Source organism: Physeter macrocephalus, chromosome 6 (assembly GCF_002837175.3).
Source record: "Physeter macrocephalus isolate SW-GA chromosome 6, ASM283717v5, whole genome shotgun sequence".
NCBI lineage: Eukaryota > Metazoa > Chordata > Mammalia > Artiodactyla > Physeteridae > Physeter > Physeter macrocephalus.
This window is the reverse complement of record NC_041219.1, coordinates 59,757,228-59,784,296: the sequence shown is the minus strand read 5'-3', so window position 1 is coordinate 59,784,296 and position 27,069 is coordinate 59,757,228. Positions and strand designations below refer to the sequence as shown.

Here is a 27,069-nt window from a genome sequence, read left to right as displayed (position 1 = left end):
AGCAAAGCAACTCCTGTTAGGTAGCTCAGCAGAGAAAATTACCCTCCTCAAGAAGCAAGAATCCTGAGCATGCACAGTCAATGGTGAATTGTGGCTAGACGCAAAAGTGATTCTGCGTGCGCCACGTCAGCTACGTGGACGTGCAGACCATCCAGCTGCACAGTTCTCCATGGTGGAAAGGGTTTCATACTTGGCTTAATGCCTTACCATCAATGTCTTGAAATGATTAGTAATTTTTAAACAAAGCACTCCACCCTTATCATTTTGCACTTGACCCTGCAAATTATGTAGCCGGTTCTGATTCCATGTGCATGAAAGAGATGAATTGGTTTTTTCCTTCCTCTAATAGAGCTGGTATGTAAGCAGCTTTTGGCAGGAAAGTGTTCTTTGCAGAAAAGGGCCCTCTGCATGTTACCGATTGAATTGAGCCCGCTGCTTGCCACTTACAAAGTCAAACTCAAACGTTGGTAGAGGGACGAGCTTTCTTTAATCAGCATACCAGCAATCTGGGGAGGTGGTGAACTCAGTGTCCCCCAAGAGTCACCTCCGAAGATTTTGCTCGGCCGTGAAAGTTTTACAGAAAAGGAGGGAAGTAACGTCAGTTAATCATTGAGATAGAGGGGTCAGAGTTGTCTCCATCCCCTGCTGTGTTCAGGCTTGTCGACTCCTCGTGATCTTCCTCTAGATGTTATCTTGGTCACACGTTTGGTCACACAGTCTGTTTGGGAGATCATCGAAGGGGGAGCTAGGGAAGAGATCTGATCATCTGTTAATTACTTATTAATTTCTATTTCTTTGATCTATGGAAAGAACCCACAAGTTAGGCAAGGTATTGTATGATTAACAGATCTGAAATGTGTGCTCGGGTCAGAGATGAGTAGAGCATGTGGGAGTCCAATTAAAAGTTAGTTACAATATGGCTTTGATAAAATGACAAGGAAAAGAGCTTCCTGCTGAGGGCTGTTTTCTGCACAGAGCTGCTTACATGCAGGAGACCCCTCTGTCTTATCACTAACCTCAGACTACTAACCTCAAATTACCGGAGGATCAGATCTCTTCCCTAGTTTCCCCTTCAGTAATCTTGTAAACAAACTGTGTGAACAAGATAGCATTGAAAGCAAGATCACAAGAAGTCCACAAGCCTGCACCACAAGTCTGCACACAGTGGAGGATGGCGATGATTCTGACCCTCCATCTCAATGATTAACGAGGTTGTTGCTTCCTTTTAGCCCTTTAAAAACTTTCATGGCCAAACAGAATCTTTGGAGGTGGTTCTGGGGGACACTGAGTCCACCATCTCCCCAGATTGCCAGCATTCTGATGAAAAGCAACTTTCCTTTCTACCCACAGTTGCCTCTGTGTCCAATATTGGGTTTTGGAGCAGTGAGAGCAGTGGCACCTAATTTGGTAACATTATTGTTTAATTAAACTTCAAAAACCTTTTCAGATCATTTTAGATTCACATGCAGTTGTAAGAAATACTACAGAAAGATCCAATGTCCTTTTTACCCAGTGCCCCCCATGGTAACATCTTAAAAACTGCAGTATGAAATCACAACTAAGATGAGGACGCTGACATAGTCGAGATGCAGAATGAGTCCATCACCGCATAGATCCATCCTCTAGCTCTTTCATGGCCACGCTCCCCTCTCCTCTCCCTTCACCCGTCCCTCGCCGCTGTTCTTCACCTCTGTAATTTTGTCATTTCAAGAATGTTATAAAAAATGAAATCAAACTGTATGTAAACTTTTGTGATTGGCTTTTTGACTTTTAACATTGATTCAACCATATTGTTCCATATATCAATAGCCATTCCTTTTTCACTGCTGAGTAGTATTCCTTTGTACGGTTGTAACAGCCTTTGCTTAATCATTCATCCATTGCAGAACATCTGGTTCTTTACAGGTTTTGGCTATTACAAACAAAGATGTGTGTTTAGTATTAAAAGAAACTGTCAGTGTCACAACAAGATGACAAAACAGGAGGTTCTGGACTCTTCTTTCCTGCTACAAAACACCAATTCGACAGCCACACATAGATTAATTCCTTCGTGAGAAATCCAGAAGCTGGTGGAGAGGCTTCTTTACCCTGGATGAGTGTGAAACTAATCACATCAAAACTGGTAGAAAATGCTGACAACACTTTTTCACCACATTCCCCATCCCACGAGCCTCTACATACAATCAGGAGGGCACGTCCTGCTCCCAGATTCCCCCGAGGAGCAAAGGGTTTGGTCTGCACATCTAGTACCCCAACTTTTCCAGGTGCTGCCTGAGGGGCTGGGTATACCTAACACCCCGAGGACTGCAAAGAACAAAGCGGTGGTGTTGTTTTTTTTAATTGAAGTATAGTTGGTTTACAATGTCGTGTGTGTACAGCACAGTGATTCAGTTGTACACATATATATTCTTTTCAGATTTTTTTCCCTCGTATGTTATTACAAAATATTGAGTATAGTTCCCTGTGCTCTACAGTAATTCCTTGTTGGTTATCTATTTTATATACAGTAGTGTGTATATATTAATCCCAACCTCTTAATCTCTCCCTCCCCCTGCTTCCCCTTTGGTACCCACAAGTTTGTTTTCTATGTCTATGGGTCTCTTTCTGTTTTGTGTAATAAGTAAGTTCATGTTTACCTTTTTTTTTTAGATCCCACGTACAAGTGATATCATATGATATTTGTTTTTCTCTGCCTGCCTTATTTCACTTAGCATGTTAATCTCTGGGTCCATCCATGTTGTTGCAAATGGCATTATTTCATTCCTTTTTAGGGCTGAGTAGTATTCCACTGTATATAGGTACCACATCTCCTTTATCCATTCATCTGTCGACGGACATTTAGGTTGCTTCCATGTCTTGACTACTGTAAATAGTGCTGCTGTGAACATTGAGGTGCATGTATCTTTTCAAATTATAGTTTTCTTTGAATAGATGCTCAGGAGTGGGCTCGCTGGATCCTATAGGAACTCTAGCAAAGGGGCTGTTTTAAATGAGCATGAGGGCACTTCCCACAGCTCCTCCTTTCAGCTCAGTGTAGCAAGAAAAGATGATAAAGCCCACTCCCAGCTTTTCATTAGAAGAAGTTGGACTGCACAACTTGTACCACAACTTTTTTGTCTGCTACCCAAGGAACTGGTTTCTAATTTGCCTGTCTCAGAAGACTAAGGCGGCTCAGCATACGCTAATCCTGCTGGAACCTAGCATCCTCTAAACTCCTGGGGGCCACCAAGAACAAAGACAGAGGTTTGGATGAACAAAAGTTTGAAACACTGTATGTGCATACAATGGAATATTATTCAACCTTAGATAAGAAGGAAATCCTGAAATATGCAACCACATGGATGAACCTTGAGGACATTATGAGAACTGGATTAAGCCAGTCACAGAAGGACAAACACTGCATGATTCCAGTTACCTGAGGGATCTACAGTAATCAGACTCATAGAAGAAAAGAACAGAATGGTGGTTGCCAGAAACCGGGGGAGGGAAAAATTGGAGTTGCAAATCAACATGTATAAAATTTCAGTTATGCAAGATGAATAACTTTTAGATAGCTGCTGTACAACTTTGTGCCTATAGATAAAAATACTATACCGTATAGTATACTTAAGAATTGGTTAAGAGGGAGTCTCCTGTTAAGTGTTCTTACCACACACAGACAAAAAAAATTGTCAAGCTATTTTCCAGAGTGTCTGTAAAGTCTCCTGTTAAGTGTTCTTACCACACACAGACAAAAAAAATTGTCAAGCTATTTTCCAGAGTGTCTGTAATATTTTATATTCCCATCAGCAATGTATGATCCAGTTTCTCTGCATCCTCATCAGAATTTTGCATTGTCATTCTTTGTTTTTTAGTAATTCTGGCAGGTATACGGTTACTTATCACTGTTGTTTTAATTTGCATTTCTCTAGTGGCTGATGGCCATGAGCATCTGTTCTTGGTCTTATTTGCCCTCTGTACATTCTCTTCTGGAAAATGTCTGTTCATGTCTCTTGCCCATTGTGTGGTGAAGAATTCACTTTACTCAAAGTGAGGTCTGACGTTTGTCCCAGTTCCTGGAGGTAACCTCTAAACCTTTGGATTTTCCCAAGTAATAGGAACATCCTGGCTAGATAGCGTGGACAAAGAATGACACCTGCCATTTCAGTAAACAAAGGATGCTGTGGCCATAAATCCATCAGCCACTTCAGCCGCCTCCAGTGGGGCATCCTGAGAGGAATCCAGGAACAAGAAAAACAGGATACTGGCCCTAGATAGTTAAGATGCATATCAAGGGAATAATTTCAATGAGCCCAGACTCTTGCATCTTCCCATACATAGAAAAGCACTAAAACTACTCATTTGAGATGTCGGTTTTTATGTGGTTAGCAGTAACCTTTTGATGTTCAACTACATGGTCTTTTTTTTTCAGCAAAAACTCCTATATATTCTGGCTTCTCCCTTACCTCTTACCCCTTACCCCTTTGGAACAGTCCCTCAGAGCTATCTAAGAGGCTGCCAACTGTGGGCTATAGTCCTCAGTAAGTCTGTCGAATAAAACATAAGTCTCAACTTTTAGGTTATGCATATTTTTCAGCCAACAATAGTTTATGCTAATGTGAGGACAGTCATACCAGAAACAACAACCATGTGAGTACATGTGAGAAGAGGGTTGGGGCTTTGAGTCACGTGATGTTAGCCTTATGTTCACGAGTGAGAGGAGACTATACCAAAGTCAACTGTTTTCCATGACACCAAAACTGAGCAAGCGAAATGTGGAGTTAAAAACAAAATACCATTTATTTTTATTAGCACCCTAAAAGATGAAATGCTTAGGTATAAATCTAACAAAATATGTTCAAGTTCTATACGAGGAAAAGTACAAAACTCAGAAGAACAAAATCAAAGAACTAAATAAATGGAGAGATACTCTATATTTACAGATAGGAAAACTCAATATTGTCAAGATGTCAGTTCTTCCCAACATGATCTATAGATTCAATATAATCACAATTAAAATTGCAGCAAGTTATTTTATGGATTTTGACAAAATAATTCTAAAGTTTATAGGGAAAGGCAAAAGACCCAGAAGAGCCAACCCAATATTGAAGGAGAAGAAAATTGGAGAACAGACCCTACTCAATGTCAAGACTTACTATCTAGCTATAGTAATCGAGACAGTGTGGTGAAATAAGGCAAATAGATCAATGGGATAGAAGAGAGAGACCAGAAACAGACCCTCATAAACGTAGTCAACTGAACTTGGACAAAAAAGCAAAGGCAATACAATGGAGAAATGGTGCTTGAACAATTGAACATCCACATAAAACAACAACCAAAAAGTGATCTAGACGCTGATCTAACACCCTTCACAAAAAAAAAAAAAACATAAAATGGATCATAGACCTAAAGGTAAAATGCAAAACCATAAAACTCCTAGAAGATAACGTAAGAGAAAACCTAGATGCCCTTGGGTATGATGTTGTCTTTTTAGCTACAATATCAAAGACACAATACATGAAAGGAATGATTAATAAGCTGGACTTCATTAAAATTAAAAACTTCTTCTCTGCAGAAAGGCAATATTAAGAGAATTAAAAGCAAGCCAGGGCTTCCCTGGTGGCGCAGTGGTTGAGAATCCGCCTGCCGATGCAGGGGACGCGGGTTCGTGCCCCGGTCCGGGGGGATCCCGCGGGCCGCTGCGCCTGCGCGTCCGGAGCCTGTGCTCCGCAACGGGTGAGGCCCGCGTACCGCGAAAAAAAAAAAAAAAAAGGACTTCATTAAAATTAAAAACTTCTTCTCTGCAGAAAGGCAATATTAAGAGAATTAAAAGCAAGCCAGGGCTTCCCTGGTGGCGCAGTGGTTGAGAATCCGCCTGCCGATGCAGGGGACGCGGGTTCGTGCCCCGGTCCGGGGGGATCCCGCGTGCCGCGGAGCGGCTGGGCCCGTGAGCCGTGGCCGCTGAGCCTGCGCGTCCGGAGCCTGCGCTCCGCAACGGGTGAGGCCCGCGTACCGCGAAAAAAAAAAAAAAGAAGCCAGACTGGGAGAAAATATTTTCAAAAGACACATCCGCTAAATGACTGTTATTCAAAATATATATACAAAGGACTCTTAAACTCAACCTTAACAGACACCTCATCAAAGAAGATATACAGGTGGCAAATAAGCATATGAAAAAGATGTTTCATATCATATGCCATCAGGGAAGTGAAATTAGAATAGTGAATAATGATGAGGTGCTACTACACATCTATTACGGTCAGCATCTGGAACACTGGCAACACCAAATGCTTACAAAGACATGAAGCAGCAGGAACTCTCATACATTGCTTTTGGGAATGTAAAATGATACCATCTCTTTGGAAAGAGTTTGGTGGTTTCCTACACAGCTAAATATACTGGCGCTATGATTTAGCAGTTGCACTCCTTGGTATTTACCCAAAGGAGCCGGAACCTTCTGTCCACATACAAATCTGCACGAGGATGTTTTTAGCAGCTTCATTCATAACTACTAAAATTTGGAAGCAATCAAGAGATCTTTTGTGGATGAATGGATAAACTGTGGAACGTTCAGGCAAAGAAATGTTATTCAGAGATATTAAAAAATGAGCTACCAATTCATGAAAAGACATGGAGAAAACTTAGATGCATATTACTAAGGGAAAGAAATCAATCTGAAAACGCTGCATGACGCCAGTCGTATGATATTCTGGAAGAGGTAAAACTATGGAGACAATAAAAAGACCAGTGGTTACAGGGGTCAGGGAATGGAGGAAGATAAATTGACAAAGCAAAAAGGATTTTGAGGGCAGTGAAATTGTAACTGTGCATATATGTGGATATACTTTTGTCCAAACCCATAGAATGCACAGCACCAAGAATAAACACTTAAGTAAACTGTAGACTTTGGGTGATTACAATGTATCAATGTAGGTTCATCCCTGGTGAAAAATGTACCATGCTGGTGGGTGTTATTGATAATGCGGGAGCTATGTATGTGTCTGGTTAGGGGGTATATGCAATGTCTCTGACCTGTCCTCTCAATTTCATTGTAAACCTGAAACCTACCTAAAAGAAAATCTTTTTTAAAAAGTTATCTATTGTCTAGTTGGATTTTTTTATTATTGAGTTTGGAGAGTTTTCTATACTCTAGATACTAGTCCTTTGTCAGATAACTTATGTGCAAACTTTTCTCCCAGTTCCTAGCTTGTCTTTTCATTGTCTTCACAGGGTATTAGGCAAAGAAAAAAGTATTTAATTTTGATGAGGTGTAGTTTATTAATTTTTTCTTTTATGAATCATGCTTTTGATGTCAGGTCTAAGAATTTATTGCATTGCTCTATATCCAAGAATTTTTCTCCTATATTTTTTTCTAAAATCTTTCTAGTTTTATGTTTTAGATTTAAGCCTAGAGTCCCTTTGGGGCTATTGGTTTCAGATGTAAGGTGTAGGTCAAAGTTCATTTTTTGCCAGAGGATGTCCAAGTGCTCCAGCATCATTTACTTACTGAATTGCTTTGGCACCCTTGTGAAAATTCAGTTGGTCATATTTATGTGGGTCTCTTTATGGGTTCTCTGTTCTTTTGTATTAATCTATGTGTCCAGCACTCTGCCAACATTGTTTAATGACCTTAGCAGTGTGGTAAACCTTAACATCATATAAAATGATTCCCTCCAATTTGTTCTTTTGCAAGATTGTTTTCTTATTCTAGGGCCTATGTCTTTCCATTTGAATTCTGGAATAAGTTCTTCTATAGTCTATGTCTATGAAAATCCTGCTGGATTTTGACATAAATTACATTAAACCTATAGATCACTTTGGGAAGAACTGATATTTTTACTATGTTAAGGCTTCAAATCCACAAACACAGTCTGTACCTCCATTTATCCAGTTTTCTTTCATTTTTTTATCAGCGTTTTAAAATTTCAGCATTCATTTCCTGAATGTGTTTTAATTTTGTACATAAATATTTCACTTTCTTTGGAATGAAAGGTGCTATTGTGTTTCTCATTTGTTTCCACGTGTTAGTTGTTAGTATATAAAAAGTGATTAAGTTTTGTGTCTTGAACTTGTATCATGCAACCTTTCTGGACTCATTAATTCTAGGAGGCTTTTGTTTTGTTTTTTATATTTTGGAGAGGCAGTGACACAATTATATTATATGACCCTGATTAGCTTTAGGAGTTTGGGTGGTACACTGAGAGTAAAGGAGAAGTCATTAAAAGTTTTATTTAAAGGAGTGACCCGATCACACTTTGGATTAGAATAATCCATCTGGTTACAATATAAAGAATGAATCAGAATGAATTCAAAGGGGAAGAATGGGTAAGTCCCAAATTATGTAGATGTTTTTCTAGGTACTTTTGCAGGCTTGTTCCTGTGAAGAAATGTTTTCCTCATGAGCTTTGAATGATTAATTCAACCAGTAGTGATTTCTACTGAAGCACTAGAAATTGATTTATACAGCTCGCTGACTTCCTGCTGGTGGCAGCAGGAAAGTGACAATGGATTTATCATCACTTAGACGTTCCCACACTGGTAGCAGAATATTTGCTGTTATTTTTGCTTTTATTTCCATAGAGCAATAATGGAAGAAAAACTGTTTATTAAATATTTACTAAGTCAGATATAGTGACAAGAGACTTTCATCTGTTACCTCATCTGAATCTTAAAACTAGCCAGTGAAACTGGTAATCATACACACACACATATATATAAAGTTTTTCTCTGGTTGAAGTGTGATTTTATTTCAGATTGAAACTAGAGTTAAGGTCGGGTTTTTCCATATCACAAAACCTGAACAAACTTTTTGGCCAGCCCAACACTAGTCTCCGAGGACACAGAAGTGAACTCGACATAGAATTACAAGAGGAAACTGACAAGAAAGACAAGTATACAATATCGCTTACATGTGGAATCTAAAAAATAGTGTACAAATGAACTCATCTACAAAACAGAAACAAACAAACTTATGGTTAACAGGTGGTAAGGGGGTGGGGAGGGATAAATTGGATAAATTGGAAGACTGGGATTGACATATACACACTACTATATATAAAATAGATAACTAATAAGGACCTACTGTAAGGCACAGAGAACCCTACTCAGTACTCTGTAATGGCCTATATGGGGAAAGAATCTAAAAAAGAGTGGACATATGTGTATGTATAACTGATTCACTTTGCTGTACACCTGAAACTAACACAACATTGTAAATCAACTAGACTCCAAAAAAAAAAAAAAGAAGAAGCAGCTGACAAATACACCAATGAGATGGGAGAAATGGAAGTACATAAAGAGAGAGGATGCATTATAAATTGTTATTTCGTCCTTTTTGGGACTCATCAGTACAGTGTAGCTAATGCAGTAAAAATTTAAAACATTTTGTTTCTAAAACTCAATCGTATATAAACAGTTCTGAGGTTGGGTATTGAATGCCTAATGAGTAGAAGTAACTAACTATTTGTGATTTAATTGGGATAAAAACAGGATTTTTAAAATCCAATAAAGGGTAAACAAAAGATTGGTATTTGTTTATAGGTATAATATTTATTTAGCACACAGTAATTTAAAACATAAACACTAAGAATTAAAGTGTAAAAAGCACTTTTTCAGTGTTTCTAATGTTTTAAAATACAGAGTCTAAAATAAATATTAGTTTTAGTACTTTTTTTTTTTTTTGGCTGTGCCAGGTCTTAGTTGCAGCACTTGTGATCTTCAAACTTTGTTGAGCCTTGCAGAATCTTTAGTTGCGGCATGTGGGATCTAGTTCCCTGACCGGGGATCAAACCCAGGCCCCCTGCATTGGGAGCATAGAGTCTTAGGCACTGGACCACCAGGGAAGTCCCTAGTCTTCGTACTTTTTAAAATTTCCCTATATATTTTTAACTGACAGTAAGAGAATTTTGAATGTGTTAACCAATTGTATCTTTTCTCATTGGTTATTAAAATCATTTTGCATGGTTTCAGCTATCATAGTCATTTTTATGGTCCCATGTGTACAAATGCAGGGCTGTCTGTATAGAAAAAGAGGAATTCATTCATATTTATTGGGTTCAAAATATAAATATCAACTCATACTACTTAACACCTACTTAATTTAGAATCATGCTCTTCCAAATCCCTATATTACATCACTCAAGGATAGCTTGCCTCTTTGCTGTTAACAAGTATTATAAATGCACATTGGTGATATATACAGCAGCAACTGTAAATAACAATTTTTTTTTTTTTTTTAAGGGTACGCGGGCCTCTCACTGCCGTGGCCCCTCCCGTTGCGGAGCACAGGCTCCGGACGCGCCGGCTCAGCGGCCATGGCTCACGGGCCCAGCCGCTCCGTGGCATGTGGGATCTTCCCGGACCGGGGCACGAACCCGCGTCCCCTGCATTGGCAGGCGGATTCTCAACCACTGCGCCACCAGGGAAGCCCCTGTATATAACAATTTATAATGCATCTCTTGAAGATGGTGCGTGAAATTCCCTAAGAAGTCCTTAAAGTATCTAAGTCCATGGAGACATTATTTGTCTTGCTGCAAATCCAGTTTCTACCTGTGTAGCTCCTGGCACTATTAAGTCCAAGGTCATTCAGGTAGGCACATTCCCCAAATCCTTTGATAAAAAACCTAAAACCAAACACAAAAATATTTTTAAAACATAGGTTGCACAGACATCTACATTCATTCCTCCTCTGTATTCTTCAGCACCCCTACTCCAGGTATTTTTAATGTGAACAAGAGAAAAGTGAAAATCTGTCATTCATATGGCTTCTTCGTAAATATATACCATGTCTGTATTTCGTTCCTTTTCTATTCTCAAAGTCCCTGCTTGAATAGCAGAAGATTATCATCATCCATACCAAATCCAGTTATGCTGTTTACCAGGTATTTAACTAGTGCTTGCTGTTGTAGCCAAGTGAACTGCTGCCATCAGCGGTGATAAAAGAAATTATCACATTTTGAGATATAGGGAAGTCATTCTGGCTTATACATGAGTTAACTTGAATTTTATGCTATCTAAAATCGCCTGTTTACGGCCTATCAAACATACATTTGTACATCCACTTTAATTATTAAAGAAAAGGGCACATTGACCAGAAGCAAAGAATGACCATGTTAAAAATAAAGATTAAATACCCCTCTTCCTGGGACACCAATGCTAGTACTCCTTCCATGATACGACTCCCTTCCCAGGGGCCAAGGCCATACTGGCCGGCTGTGTACATACTGGTCTTTTTTTTTTTTTTTTTTAATTTGAAACCTTGAAGAAATGTAACCCTGACTTGTTTAATGTTCTCTGTTCTGACAAGATATTAAATATAAAATATAAAACTCTGCTGGAAACGCTGCTTCTCTGGAGCAGTTTCTCAGAGTAATCTGCGAAGCAGGCTTCTGGGCTATAGTCCTCAGCTTGGCTCAAATAAAACCCTTTTCTATTCTTATTATTGATTGTTTATTGATTACTTCCATTGTCAGTGGCCTTCAGTGAAGATTATTTTCAGTGTTCTCCTGACCTGTTTCATACAAGTGTGAAAATAAAAATATTTACTTAATAGTAAATTCTTAAAATGGCTTAGCTTTGATTGATGGAAGTGATGGGGCCCTTATATTTTATCTGCTCCAATGTAATGGTTAAATTCAAAATACCCCCACTGAAGTGTTCACAATCCGAGGTATGTTACTAAGTTCCTTCCAGAGATAATTTAGGGGGGATTCCCATTGGTTCCCTGATGACCTTTCTTTTGTGAATGGCCGCAGCCGCTGGGAGAGTGGACTGAGGGTCTGTGGATATCAATGCTTCAGTGGCTTTTTAGGACTGTAGGACCCCTGCTGTGCATCAGCTGTTCTCTCTACATTCTAAATAGGGATTTCAGCACAGTTTAAGTCAGTGGATGAAAGTGGAAAAACTATGTCAAATGTCATCATCACGCTAAAGATTTCAATTGAAATCACAATAAGTTTTTCCAAAGGCACAGCTAATAAATGGAAGAGCATACAAAGGATTTCTATTTTGTACCTCATAGAGCAGTAAGCCTTCCATGATATTAAATTTATTTTCCCATAAACACAACTCACACACATAACCACATGTAAACACAAGAGAAGGAAAAGAAGACTAAAAACGTACGAGGCATTATATTCAGTGCTGTCTGTCCATTTCCAAGCATGATGTGATGATTCTCTTCTAAGGCCAATCCAATGGTCAGAAGGGCCTTTATATCTTCTCAGGAAGTTCTATTATAAAACACAGAAAGTAAAAACACGTGTCTCTTTCATATTACTCTTGAGTCTCTCTTCCCTCCAGCCTTCTCTCTTTGGACGGCAGCCTGGTATAATTGAAAAGCTTAGGCTTTGGAGGGAGACTAGTCCCCACTTCTCAGCTTAAGTCACTCAAATACCTCTAATCCTAAATTACATTAAAGTGACCATACATCCCAGTTTGGGAAAGTCCCAGGTTATGCCTGTGGTTCCAGCATAATATTAATATTCTCACTTTCACTTCCCAAAATGTCCCAATTTGGATGATAAGTTACATGATTACCATATTTCTGTGTACAATGGGAACAATACATCTAATTGAAGGTTAACTATGAGGATTACATGAGAGAATGTATCTAAATTGTCCCACAGAGTTCCAGGCAGAGAATATACCCCAAACAAATATTAGGCACTAATATGCACCCCATGCCCCCAAGTCTGCCTGGAATGGGGTCCTTCCTCATCTTTCAGCTTTCACCCTATGCAGCCTATATCTTTCTCAGGGTGCTAAGTATTCAACAAAGAACATGATCCAAAAATATTTCTTACCAGCTCCTCCTCGGTTTCAAACTGAGCAAGAACAGCTTCTAATGAGGTACAGAATGTCTGGCTGGATGTCCAATTCTTTGTGTCTTCAGAAAAATAGAAACACTTACTTCCAAATCCAATCCATTCTTTTGGGCAGGTAACATACAGAACATGTAAGACCGGCTTTGTGTTTCTCACTAAAAGTTGGACAGACACAGTGAATCATAACAAATACATTTTCTCATCCCTTTTATCTATTTTTCCACTTACCATCCTGAGGTCAGACTTTTTTTTTTACATATGTATGTATACATATATATATATATATATACATGTGTATGTGTATGTGTAGGTACAGTATAACCAAATTCCAAAATGAGGGATTTGAAGAAAAACATGGCCAAATATCAACTAGACTCTTGTACTTTTATGGCCTCTGCTAGTAGCACTTTGTTTTTCTTAAAATCTGAACAGGGGCTACTTTCTATAGGTAGATAAATTGTTAAAAATGTCTTCCATGCCCAAATGCGTTTGTTTTTCCCAATGAATCGTTTTCCTTTATACATATTTTGGCACCACTCAATACAAAATTTCCCTTATCATCATCTTGTTTTGCTTCCAGAAACATATTCTCAAGTGCCTGGCTACATAATAAATACTCTCTGTGGATGCTGCTTAACTCTTGGTTATGTGCAGAATTCCTGAGCTGTAATGCACTGCCGACTAATATTTCTAATGCCTCTTGGAATGCTACCAGCCTTAGCCATGTATAAAATACCAACTGCTACTCAATATGTGGAAATATGATTGTATTTCACCGCTTGCCGAAACAGCAGGCCTTTCTGAGATCATTTTTCTTTTTTCGGTTTCTGGGAGGATACAATATTGAGATCCATGATCACTTGCTGAGTGCAAGCTAGCAGTAGTTGGTTTTTCCTAAATGATTTTATTCTATTGAGGATTTGCCTTGGAACAGAATGGTCTACAGAAACTAATATGTGAATAAATATATATATTTTATATGGTGATCTTTTACCCCTGAGGTCAGTCTTGAAGTACGTACCTTCAATTGTTGCCTTCCTAAGTCATCACTATCAGTCTTATCCCAGGCACAAAAGTCATCAGTCCACTGGACTTCAAGCAGAGTACCCATGTATCTGACTTCCCAGGGGTACACAGACGCTAATGGCTTTAAGGAAATCAATTTCTGTAGCATTTAATTTCTGTAGTACTCTTTCCTAGTTTCATACAGATTCCCTTTCCCACATCTTCCTTAATATCAGTCCTTCTTACTCTTGACAAAAGAAAGGCAAACGCCCTGCCTTTCCTAGATTTTACTATGGTACATTTCTTAGGGGGTATAAAGCCTTCTAGTAGACAAAACATAACACAGTTCAAATATTGATTTTAGTACCAAAAATACAACATAGGGTTTCCTATGTAGTTTTTTGTTTTATACATATTTCTGTTAAATATATATAAAAATATTTGGGCCCTTGTTAGATGCTCTGAAACCAGAAAGATTTCAGAGTGTAGGCTACGGGAAGAATAGATGTTTTTGTTCCATAACCTCACTTTTTCCTCCCTTATCCAATCTGATAGGAAATACTGTTGACTCAACTTTCAAAGTAGATAGATTCTGACACCTAGTCCCACGTCCACTTTTACCATCAGGGCCAAGCCACGGTCCTCTCTGGCCTGGATTTCTACGAGTTTTCCCTAATAGGTGTTCCTGAGTCTACTTTTTCTTCTAACAATCTTTTCTCAAAGTAGCTGTCAAAATGATTATTCTACAGTGAAATTCAGATCATGGCATTCCTCTCCTACAAGTTCCCTCTTCCTGATCCTCCCCACTACACTCAAAATAAAAGCTGAAGTCTTTAACTGACTCATAAGGCTATTATCTCCCTGACCCCCAGCCCATTACTCTCCCTCATTCTCATTTTACTTTAGCTGAAGAAGCCTCCTTGCTTTTCCTCCAACATACCAAGGAGATTCCTCCTTTGATTCTGCTTGTTCCTGCCACCTGGAATGCTTTCCCCATATAGCCACATGGCTCCTTCATCACCTTCAAAAGTTTGCTGAAAAGTCATCCTTTCAGGGAGGCTTACCCTGGCCACTTGTATTCCTCAAACTGTTACCCCTATATTATAGTATCTGTGTCTTCCTGCTATAATATGAGTTCCCCAGGAGCAGGGATTTTTTGTGTGTTTTGTTCACTGATATACCTCAAACACTTCACACAGTGCCTGGCACATATGGAGCTCAATAAGTATTTATCAACAACATAAATGTGTGAAGAACATTGTAAAGTTTGGAGAACAGGTAACTTACCTGCCAAAAAAGTGGAAAGTACCACCACACCTGTAGCTAGGACCATAATAATGCTGATGCAACAATAAAGCGGGATTAGAGGAGATGCAATTTGTAGGCATTTTCTTTGGAGGTCTTTACCTATAAATACAAATGTCATAATCTCAACCTCATGAAGGTATTAGGGAAAAAACCTTAAATTTATCACGGAATCAACCTGTAAAGTCAGCTGTACCTCAACTCCCCTATTGCCAACCCCTTTTCACAAAAGGTCCAGGTCCACAAATGAGAACCCTGGCCCAAGAAACTGAGTTTTTTTTTCCCCTAGAGAATCTTCCAGTTATTGGAAGAAGAGCTAATGAGAGAATAAGAATCAAAAAGAGTAGAAATCAGGATGAGAAAGAAACATACAAATGATCCAGATTTACCTCCATAAATAAGAGATCTGGTTAGAAGTACTGAAAGGAGCATTAGAAAATTACTCAATATAATTCATCACATTAACAAAATAAGAGAAGAGAACGCACATAATCATCTCAATAAGTATAGAAAAAAATGTGAAAAATGTATTATTCATCCAAGATAACAAATCCCAACAAATTAGGAATTGAAGGACTTAACCTGATAAATATCATCTACAGAAAAAGAACAGCTAGCATGATACTTAATGGTGAAAAAGTAAATGCCTTCCTCCAAAGGTCAGGAACAAGGCAAGGAAGTCTGCTCTCACCAATCCAATTTAACTTTTTACTAGATGTTCTATCGGTGGCAATAAGGCAAGAAAAATAAATAAAAGGCATATAGACTGGAAAGAAGTGAAAGTGTCTCTAGAAGTGACATCCGCTCATCTCCCAGTAGAAATATCAATTTGAAGATTATCTGCACACGAAAATATCTTCCCAAGAGCCAAGGATTCCAGGCACACCCACCCCCATGCCTCATCCCAGCTCCTGCCTACTCCAGTAATTCCAGGCAGATAAAGCAGCCTCAGACAGCTTCCACACAGGGCTTCCTGTGGGCTCCTAGGAGCCCAGGCCCCTGTCTCCCTCCTGCACCTGCCAACTCCAGCAGCTCCAGGTGGCTCCTGTGATACCTGGCTCCTGGTGAACTCTTGGGAACCCAGGCCCCCACCACCTTTCCCCCGGGACTGGGCAGTCCAGCACAGAGAGAGACCCTCTCCCTGTGGGAAAAGGATAGTAAAACAGTGCCTGACTTCACTACAGCTCCCAGATCTGCCTGCCCCAGCATCAGATCAGGCTGAGTGCTGCAGCCTGTGTGACTCCCTGCAGACAAAAACCAAATGAGGATGCAGCAGAGTTCCTAGAAAGGATTTATCAAGCTTATAGGCGCTACACGATGCAGACCCTGAGGCCCCTGAGGATGTAAGGATGATAAATATGACTTTCATCGGGCAAAGTGCCCCAGATATAGGGAAAAAATTACAGAAGTCAGATGGTGCATTTGGAGTGACCCCTTCTCAATTAGTAGATGTTGCTTTCAAATTATTCAACAACAGGGAACAACGACAGAAGCAAGAAGGTGCAAAATGGAAGGCACGTTTTCTGGCAGCAGCATTAAATTCCCAGAAGGTGAGTAACCTAAAGGAAGCCACCACTGGGGAAGGAACAATGTGCTTACCTCCGGGAGGAAGGGCATTGGCAAAGAGATCGCCCTAGACGAAAGAATAATAGAAGGAAGATAGGAGCCTCTCATATGGTAAAAAGAGGGGAACACTTTGATAATGAATGAAGAGGCCCAGGGACTCCCTTGGACTTGAGGCATCTGATTCTAATTTTCCCCCTTTAACAGAGGGGAACAAGTTGACTGACTTTCTAATAGATACAGGTTCCACATATTCTGTGGTGAACACCAAAGTGGCACAGAAAACATCTCAGTCTACCCCAGTCACAGGAATTTCTGGAGAGGTACAAAACCGTTAGTTTTTACAGCCTCTGGAACGCCAACTAGGGGACCTCAGCCTGAAACATAGCTTTTTATATATGCCAAGTGTTCAATCCCCCTTTGGGGACAAGATCTCCTTCGTAAATTAAATACTCAGGTAACTTTTTCCCCAGAACAGCTTGACATCAGGGTCCCACTGGAGCACGATTTAACCCTACAAAAGGCGCTCATGGAAACCCCAGAGAAGGAGACAAAGCTCTTTCCCCCCCGAGGTCTACGAAAAGGTAAGGCCAGAAGCGTGGGCTGACGGCACTCCAGGGAAGACCAAAAATGCAAGACCAATACAAATCCCATTAAAAAAGGACACTGGGGCGCCTCATCTAAAACAATATCCTCTGAGACAAGAGGCCCAAAAGGGAATTCAGCCAATCCTGGAGAAGTTTTTGAAAACAGGACTGATTAAACCTTGCAGGTCCCCATATAACACCCCTATCCTCCTGGTCAAAAAGCCAAACTCAGCAGAGTATCACTTTATCCAAGATTTGAGGGTTATTAATGAAGTAGTCCAAGACTTACACCCTGTGGTGCCTAATCCATACACTCTGCTCAAAACTATTCCAGGAGAATACAGCTGGTTCTCGGTCCTGGACTTGAAAGAATCTGTCTTTTCTTCATTCCTATTGCAGAAGAATCACAGCAGCTACTTGCTTTTGAATAGCAGGACCCAGAAATACAGGTAGTCCAACAGTATTGTTGGACAGTCCTGCCTCAAGGATTTAAGGATTCCCCTGCCTTGTTTGGGGAGATATTGGCTAGAGACCTTAGAAATTTAATTTTGGATGAAGGACTCTTGCTCCAATACGTGGACAACTTGCTTACAGCGAGCCCTACATACGATAAATGTCTGCAAAATACCATCAGAACCCTGAACGATTTGGCCAATTGTGGATAGAAGGTCTCCCAGAAAAAGGCCCAGATATGCAAACAGCAACTCCCATATGTGGGATTTGTCCTCTCCCAAGAACAGTGGGATCTTTTGCCTGACAGAAAGCAGGCAATTGCAGGCTTGGAAGCCCCCCAAGACCCGCAGACACTGAAAGGCTTTCTGGGAATGGCCGGGTTCTGTCGCATTTGGATCGCAAGCTATGGGCTCATAGGAAAGCCCCTCTAGGAGGCACTGAAGGGACATGATCTTGAGCCCCTTACCTGGACTACAGAGTGCCAAACAGCCTTTGAAACAATAAAAACGAAGTTAATCTCAGCCCTGGCTGTGGGACTACAGGACTTAAAGAAACTTTTCAAACTGTACGTCCATGAGAGACAAGGCATAAGCCTTGGGGTGTTAATTCAAACTCTGGGGAATGTCCCTCGACCCACTGCCTACTTCTCAAAACAACTAGAACTGACTGTTAAAGGGTGGCCCCCTCGCCTTCGAGCTGAAGAAGCTACTTGTGATGTACTTCAGGAAGCTGAGAAGTTTACCCTGGGGCAAACCACCGCTGTGTATGTTCCTCATGTCTTTTCTTTGCTGGAAGAGAAAGGGGGCTATTGACTGGCTTCCAGGAGAATGGGAAAGTACCAAGCCATTCTCCTGGACAATCCCAACGTAAGGCTCCAAGTCACTTCAGCCCTAAATCCAGCCACATTGCTCCTGATTAATGCTGCACAATTCCTAGAGCAGGACTGCCTACACGTCATCAAGCTAGTGTCCTCTAGCAGCCTGGGCTTAATCAACCAACCCTTGGCCGGGCCAGATATGGAATTGTTCACCGACGGACGCAGCTTCATGGACCAAGGTAGGCAACGTGCTGGGTATGCAGTGGTAACACTTAAAAGGATTGCAGAAGCAAAAGCCCTGCCCCCAGGGAGCTCAGCTCAGAAGGCAGAAATCATTGCTCTGACAAGAGCCCTGCTCCTTGCTAAAGGGAGGCAAGTAAATATATACACAGACTCTCACTATGCATTCTCTGTGGTGCATGCTCACGGGGCAATTTGGAAAGAAAGGGGGCTTCTCACTTCAGACAATAAAGATATAAAACATGCTTCTGAAGTCCAGTCACTATTAGAAGCAGTCCCTAAGCCCTCACAAGTGGCTGTAATACACTTCCCAGGCCACTAGAAAGGCGAGACATACAATAAAGGGCAATCGGTTAGCTGACCGAGCTGCAAAGAGAGCATCGAAGGAAGGTGATTATCAGGCCATGATAGGGTCACTCCTTCCACAGATTGACTTGTCAAAATATCAGCCAGGGTATTCAGAAAAGGACAAGGAGAGGGCCAAAGAGTGGGGTTTCACCCTTGACCATAACTCACCTGGCTGTAAATGTAATGCACAAGGAACTGTTCTGATTCCTGAGGCCCTCCTGGACACTGTGCTGAAACACATTCATGACAGTACCCATTACGGGAGAGGTGCCACCCTGCAGTGGATTCAAAAGTATATAATGGGACCTCACTTACAAAAGACCATCCAGTGAGTCACTCGGAATTGTATGATTTGTGCTAAAAATAACCCCAAAACTGTTGTCAGACCTCCCCAGATGGGGGACTCAGCACAAAGGGACCTGCCCCACCGAGGACTGGCAAATAGACTTTACTCAAGCACCTTGGGTTGCAGGAAACTTCAGATACCTGCTGGTAGGTGTGGACACTTTTTCAGGATGGGTGGAAGCATATCCCACCTGGACAGAAAAAAGCCTCCGAAGTGGTTAAAGTCCTCCTTAAGGAAATTATTCCCTTGTTTGGACTACCTAACACCCTGCAGAGTGATAACGGGCCTGCTTTTGTCTCTAGCATAACCCAACAAATGTCTAAAGCACCGCAAATTAATTGGAAGTTACATTCGTCCTTGAGACGACAATCAACAGGAAAAACACAAAATGAATCATACATGAAAATGGAGCATTGCTAAAATAGGTCAAAAAACTCATTTAGCTTGGGATAAGGCCTTTCCAGTTGCCCTACCCTGGATCAGAGTGGCTCCCAGAAGCAGGCTTAAATTAAGCCCCCTTGAAATATTGTATGGTAGGCCATTCCAGGGGTCTGCCCCGGCAGGGGATTCTGTAAATGCTCTGAAAGACACAGCTGTTAATTATGTTAAAGCTTTGGGCACTATACTGACCTCTGCTCATGAGTTTGCTTCCAGCAGGTCTGCCTATTCAACTAAGGTAGCTTTGCATCCTTTCTGGCCCAGAGATCGAGTCCTCCTTAAAACCTGAGAGAATAAGGACCTGAGCACCAGCTGACTGCAAGGTGGACAGGACTACACGTGGTATTGCTCACCACGCATTCATCTGTCACACCGGTTGGAATAAAGCCTTGGATTCATCACGCTCAGATTAAAGCTGCACCACCGTCATCCAAAAACGACCCAACTCCTGAGAGGCCTAGAGAGCAGTGGGTTTATGAACCCTTAGAAAACTTAAGGTTCCTCTTCAAAAAAGGGTTAAGTGTTGAGACTGCAATTTCCTTACAGCTGGAGAAGCATGGATCAATCTACTTGTTTAATCCTATTCTACTGAACAGGACAGGCTCAGGTCTGAATAATTGAGAATTGTACTATTTACTAAAACTCCTAAGAATTATTCCCTGCCCAATGCTGATCAATTCCATTCCACGATCACCCCTCATCATCCCTACAGGGCAGGGGGTAGCTAAGAGTGGTCATCGCCCCTTATCTCACAAGATTGTGGAATGGAAGTTGACAGTGGGGAATTGTAACAGGGAAAAGCTAAATCAGACTCCATGTTCAATCTGTTTCTTTGACTTTAACCTTCGCTTTTTGTTGCTTGTCTTATTATAATCATACATAATGGCTTGCCTCAGGGAACCCTGCCCCTCTGCCTGAATGTTATACTAAAGTGCCTCGGTTGGGCTCCCAGGGAGACGATCTGACCCTGCCCACCTGTGAATGGCTGCGAGAAAGAAGAAATTAACCATCCCCTCACCAAGGCTGGTCATTCCGGGAGATGTTTTTCAAGACTGATGGCCCTTTTACTTTACTTCCTCACCACCTCTCCCTTTCTATTCTGCCCTTTTACTTTATTTCCTCACCGCCTCCCTGATTCTATAAAAGAAACTGGCATCCAGACCCCGACAAGACGGTTTATTGGAGACACTAGTCTGCCATCTTCTTGGTCTGCCGGCTTTCCGAGTACAGTTGTATTCCCTGCCTTAACACCTCCTCCCCGATTCATTGGCCTGTCGTGCGGCGAGCTAAGCGAGCTGGCACTCGGTAACATGTTCAAAATTCTTCATTTCTTATTTTGCTTTGGCTTGATAAATTTTAGTGAGGCCCTCTCCTCCCCGAAGACCCCCAAACTCTGACTTGCCTGAAAATGCAAACAAGCACTAAAGAAAGCACTGAGATGCATAACAGCTCGTGTGTGCTCATGACCACATGTCCCTGGAACACAAGTGAGAAGTATTAACTCCAGAAATGACACCTGCTCTTCACATGCAAGCTCTCTTTCCCCACAGGTGTTCTGTCCCCCTTCTTGCCCATTTATAACATGAGAACCTTTCTAGAGCACTTTTCCTATTGTAAGAGTCCTTGTGAATAATGTCCCTCTTTGCTAAGTCCCCACTATTGATACACAGTACAATATGGATGAATTTAAATGCATTATGCCAAGGGAAAAACAGTCAGACTCCGTAGACATTCTTCTAAAGCAAGAGTATAAGAACAAGAAAAGAAAACAGATCGGTGGTTGCCAAAGGGTGTGGGAACGGCAAGGAAATGTTTACAAAGGGCATGGGCGTGGGGGGTGTGGAACTGTTCTATATCTTGATTGTGATGTGGTTACATGATTATATGTATTTGTCAAAACTCATAGAAATGTAACCCAAAAGAGTGAATTTTACTGAATGTCAACTATACTTTGAAAAAGTTCCTGCTGACTTTCTTTCAACCACTACATTTCACGCACTTCACGAATATCTTCCAGAATGACAGAGAGCCTCAGTTTAAATGCTAGGCAGGGGAAATAAATATCGGATTGGCTTGTTTAAACAGTATACAATGACATTTTGGCTCCATAAGAAAATCTCGACCTTCATTCTTTCTGCTTCTACATTAAAACAAAACTGTCTTAGAAACTCAGTATGTTACGACTTCCATAATTTTTTTCATTGTTAGAAGAGTAAGACGTACATCTCCCTTACACCTCTCCAATAAATCTGCCATTTGCCCCCTTACTCATCTTCTAAAAGTCCCCCCTTTTTCTTCTCCTTTATTTCCCTATATCTAGCTCCTAGCACCCTCCCTTGTTTCATGTTCCATTTCTCTTTTTTGCTTACTTATTAATACTTCTCTTCTCCTTTTTTGTAGGGGAATAAAATTTGCCACCCCAAAACGTCTCTTTCACATGTGGATTATTTCAAGCTGAAAACCATCAAGGCCCAAAAGACTCAGGAAGAATCTTTGACCATCCCCCTAACTGCCTAAAAGAATTTAGATAGAAGGCCTGCTCCTGGAATAGAGCTGTCACCAGAGGGATCTGCAAAGAGCATGGGCTGAGTGGAGTCGGGAAACTCAGCAGGACCTGGGGATCAGGGCCCACTCTTGTGTCCCTTGTCTCTGTGCGGCCCAGCAAACATTTATTCACCAAACATTTGCTTTTCCATTTCCATGTCAATGACCTTCCTCCCCTTTGAAGTCCCAAACCACTACCCCCAACATCTTTTGTCATTAGCTGGAGACAGTATTTAAGGTGAAGTTGTTGGCCATTTTAGTCAGTTATTCAGTTTTCCTGTGTCTCTCCCAAGTATACATGTTATTAAACTTTTGTTTGATTTTCTCCTCTTATTTATCTCATGTCAATTTAATTCTTAAACAAGCCAGAAGAGCAGAGGAAAATTTCTTCCTTCCTGACACTCTCCTCTGGTATGTCCTCTTTTTGTCTCCCTCTAAATTCATATGCCTCTTGTATTACACTCTGAACACAACAACCTTCAAATTTCTAGTTTGAAAAATGGTGTCAGGAATTATCTCACAGAACAGAGAAATGAACCATATTACTGGTCTACTGGTTTTAACTTTTATTTTCATGTTCTAGAAGACGTAGTTAACTTACAGGAACAGTTTAAATTTCCAAAAAAATAGGTTTCACATTCGCACTGGTCAAATAGTTTCAGTTATGTAAGCACTTTACTTATCCCTCTGCTGTGGCCTCTCCCGCTGCGGAGCACAGGCTCCGGACGCGCAGGCTCAGCGGCCAAGGTTCACGGGCCCCGCCTCTCCGCGGCACGTGGGACCCTCCCAGACCGGGGCGCGAACCCGGTTCCCCTGCACCGGCAGGCGGACGCGCAACCACTGCGCAACCAGGGAAGCCAAAGAACTTTCTTTTTCATTAAGCATGAACCCTGTGTTTCAGGAACTACAATATCCTGTTGATAAAAAATAAAATTCAGGGAAGGGGGAAGGAAAGAAGAAAGAAGGAAATGCTTGTTTTTAGCAGAAAATAGAGGTTCAGTAAAAGGTATTCTTTCTGCTGGACTGAAATACAAACACACGTGAGCTATGTTCTTTTTCTTTCTCATCAAATTTGCTATGAACTACAAATGCTAAAGGGTTTGCTGGAGGATGGGTTTAGCCTCCAACTCCCACCCTCAAACACCCACATCGGTTTTTAAATGACAAAGGATCTATATACCAATAGTCCCAGTTTCTGCAGGGACTTTTTTTTTGAGTCAATAATTATTCAGGGTTTTATTAAACAAAAGTCTCTTTAGAGAACAGTAAGAAATTAATTCTCAGCTAACATCAACTGGGGAGAGGGGATGAATTGGGAGATTGGGATTGACATATACACACTACTATGTATAAAATAGATAACTAATGAGAACCTGCTGTATAGCACAGGGAACTCTACTCAGTGCTCTGTGGGGAACTAGCTGGGAAGGAAAACTAGGAAAGAGGGGATCTATGTATATGTATAACTGATTCACTTTGCTGCACAGCAGAAACGAACGCAACACTGTAAAGCAACCATACTCCAATAAACATTTCTTTTAAAATTGTGAGTTTTAATCCTATTTCTTCTAGAAAATGTGACACCAGGTCCAAAGTCACTTCAGAAGTGAAGCCATCGCCAACTCCCTAGGTTTCATTAAATATATTGTAGCACTAATCACATCAAATTGTAGTAACTCATTTGGCTGTCCTTGAGATAATGAAACCCTGAAATCAGGGTTTAAATATAATTTGTCTTGGTAGCCCTGTGTCTAACAAATAACAGATTCTAAGTATATGATTACTAGATTCAATCAGACTACAGAATAGGTGTCATGGTTAATTTTTTTTTTACATATACATGTATCTATTCTTTTTCAAATTCTTTTCCCATTTAGGTTGTTTCCTAATACTGAGCTGAGTTCCCTGTCTATACAGTAGATACTGGAAACTTTTATTAGTATATGTATTTCAAAATTGTTAGATATAAAAAAAAAAAACCTCAAAAAATAAATAAATAAAATAAACAAAGGGGTGGGATAGGGAGGATGGGAGAGAAGCTCAAGAGGTAGGGGATATAGGGATATACGTATACTTATAGCTGATTCACTTTGTCGTACAACAGAAACTAACACAACATTGTAAAGCAATTATACTCCAATAAAGATATATTAAATAAAAATGAACAAAACAAAACTATTGTTGTCTGTTTGCCATGACTCTGGGATACAATGATCTGTTATTTAATATCATAATGTGACTTGCCAGGGTGCAAGTTGCCAGCAACCTGGGAAAAATACAAGGACTTTAGTAAAATAAAACTAGAGAACATTTTTCTCTTAATCTCCTGTAACCTAATTCACTGTGCAGAAATATTTAAGTAACATACACAGTAACACAATCACCGACGCAAAAATTACACACTTGTCCTCTCACCCACCTCTAGTCCCTCAAAACATCTCTCCTTCTATGGAGGTTAACTGTGAAGAATTATATTCCTGCAGTGCAATTTTTATCCTGCTGTCAGTGGTCAGTGGAATAAAAGCTGTTTTGTTTCATCAAAGCTTATCAGTTTTCCTTACCAGATCGTCCCTCCTCCATGCTTTCTCTGGAGGTAGGGTCTGTCTGTAAGATTTTCAAAGAAGCGTCCTCCATAGTCATGTTTCTGCTTCAACAGGAACACTTGGCCCTGTATCGAAGTAGTTGCAAAAGCAGGACCTGGGAAGTGAAAACAGTTTGAATCTGAACAGTCAGCTACAAGAGAAGCAAAACTCCCGCCCAGTAAGTGGGCTGTAAAGGAAATAAATGAAGTTGACAAGTCCTTTAGAATTTTTTTTTTTCCTTTAGAATTTTAAAATGCAAAATGCTTTTAATTTAGAAAGGTCAACTCCACAGACTTCTGTTCCCTGTCAAAGTGGAATAACAGGGACCAGATTTATTTTCTTGCCTGAATCAATTAAAAAGAAAAAAAAAAGAAAATGTGTGAAAAAAAAAATCCTTTTCAATCACTGGGCATCAATCAATGAAGGGCAGTGATCCTCTGAAAACAAACTTGGTGAGTCCTGCAATTGCCCCAGCTACTGCCCAGAGATAGTTTTGTACGTGTGATTTAAATAGGGGAAAACCAGAGAAATGCCAAGAGATTCCCTGAGGTAAAGAGGGGAAGCCAGAGACAAAGGCTATGCAGATCGAGTATCAGAAAAGAAAGAGATACACAGAGGATTCTGGGGATGTACAGAGTGTTCCCCTTGGGTATTCAGCAGTGTACTGATCAGCACTTGTGTATGAGGATGGAGGGGACAAAACATATGAAATGACTAAAGGAAGCAGTATCCAGTGTTCCCATTCAGATGGGAATAGTGCCTGTTCAGACCAGCCAGACTGGGAAACCTCATCATTTGTGGGGCTTTTTAAGAGTACTCATAAATATCTTGCTTCAGTGGTGGGGAACGATTAGCCATAGACTAAATAGTGACCTGATTGCCTCTAACAAATTGAGATAATAGGAAAAATACATATATCTTTTATATACATAAAATGAATTTGGTAAAGTTGCAGGTTAGAAAATTAATACACAGAAATCTGTTGCATTTCTATACACTAATAACAAAGATCAGAAAGAGAAATTCAAGAAACAATCCCATTTACCATCGCATCAAAAAGAATAAAACACCTAGGAATAAACCTACATAAGGAGACAAAAGACCTGTACTCCAAAAACTATAAGATGCTGAAGAAAGAATTGAAAGATGACACAAACAGATGGAAAGATACCATGTTCTTGTGTTGGAAGAATCAATATTGTCAAAATGACTGTACTACCCAAGGAAATCTACAGATTCAATGCAATCCCTATCAAATGACCAATGGCATTTTTCACAGAACTAGAACAAAAAATCTTAAAATTTGTATGAAGACACAAAAGACCCCAAATAGCCAAAGCAATCTTGAGAAAAAAGACCCCAAATAGCCAAAGCAATCCTGAGAAAGAAAAACAGAGCTGGAGGAATCAGGCTCCCCGACTTCAGACCACACCACAAAGGTATAGTCATCAGAACAGTACTGGCACAAAAATAGAAATACAGGTCAATGGAATGGGATAGAAAGCCCAGAGATAAACCCAAGCACCTATGGTCAATTAATCTACAACAAAGGAGGCAAAACAATAAAATGGTGGAAAGACAGTCTCTTCAACAAATGGTGAGTCACTTTGCTGTGCACCTGGAACTATCACAACATTGTTAATTGGCTGTACTCCAATATAAAATAAAAAGTTAGAAAAAAAAAAGAATGGAGAAAAAATCCTAGGTCCCTGATTTAAGTTCTTTCTGGTAGTTTACTATTTGTCTTTGTTTAATTGTAATAAAAACTGTACTTGGGGGGGAAAAAAAAAGAGTACTCATAAATATCTTGCTTCAGTGGTGGAGAATGATTAACCATAGACTAAATGGTGACCTGATTGTTTCTAACAAATTGAGATAATAGGAAAAATACATATATCTTTTATATATATAAAATGTTCCTGTTCCTGGCACAAAGCTCCTAAAACCCTTGTAAATTCCTAAGTGATAAGAACACTAGGAGCATCTTTTGTTTGAATGAGTTGACTTTGGGTGAGCTCCTGTATGGGGGCTGGTCACA

The 27,069-nt window shown here is 40.4% G+C and overlaps 1 protein-coding gene across 3 annotated transcripts; it reads right to left on the bottom strand.

Moving 5' to 3' along the window:
• Positions 1-1,514: 1,514 nt before the first annotated feature.
• On the bottom strand, positions 1,515-25,555 carry CLEC2D (C-type lectin domain family 2 member D). 3 transcript variants are annotated; one of them, XM_055085467.1, is made up of 7 exons: positions 25,376-25,554; positions 25,011-25,146; positions 15,096-15,215; positions 12,783-12,958; positions 12,103-12,209; positions 10,528-10,601; positions 1,515-1,690 (listed from the first exon to the last, which is right to left on the bottom strand). In XM_055085467.1, exons 2-7 carry the CDS (start codon positions 25,087-25,089, stop codon positions 1,632-1,634), a joined length of 615 nt encoding a protein of 204 aa, XP_054941442.1. In that variant the 5' UTR covers positions 25,090-25,146; positions 25,376-25,554; the 3' UTR covers positions 1,515-1,631. The 3 variants fall into 3 exon arrangements, with proteins under 3 accessions (XP_054941442.1, XP_054941441.1, XP_054941440.1); XM_055085466.1 differs by lacking the exon at positions 1,515-1,690 and adding an exon at positions 1,707-2,006 and having other exon boundaries at positions 25,376-25,555; XM_055085465.1 differs by lacking the exon at positions 1,515-1,690 and having other exon boundaries at positions 8,711-10,601; positions 25,376-25,552.
• Between the last annotated feature and the right edge of the window lie 1,514 nt (positions 25,556-27,069).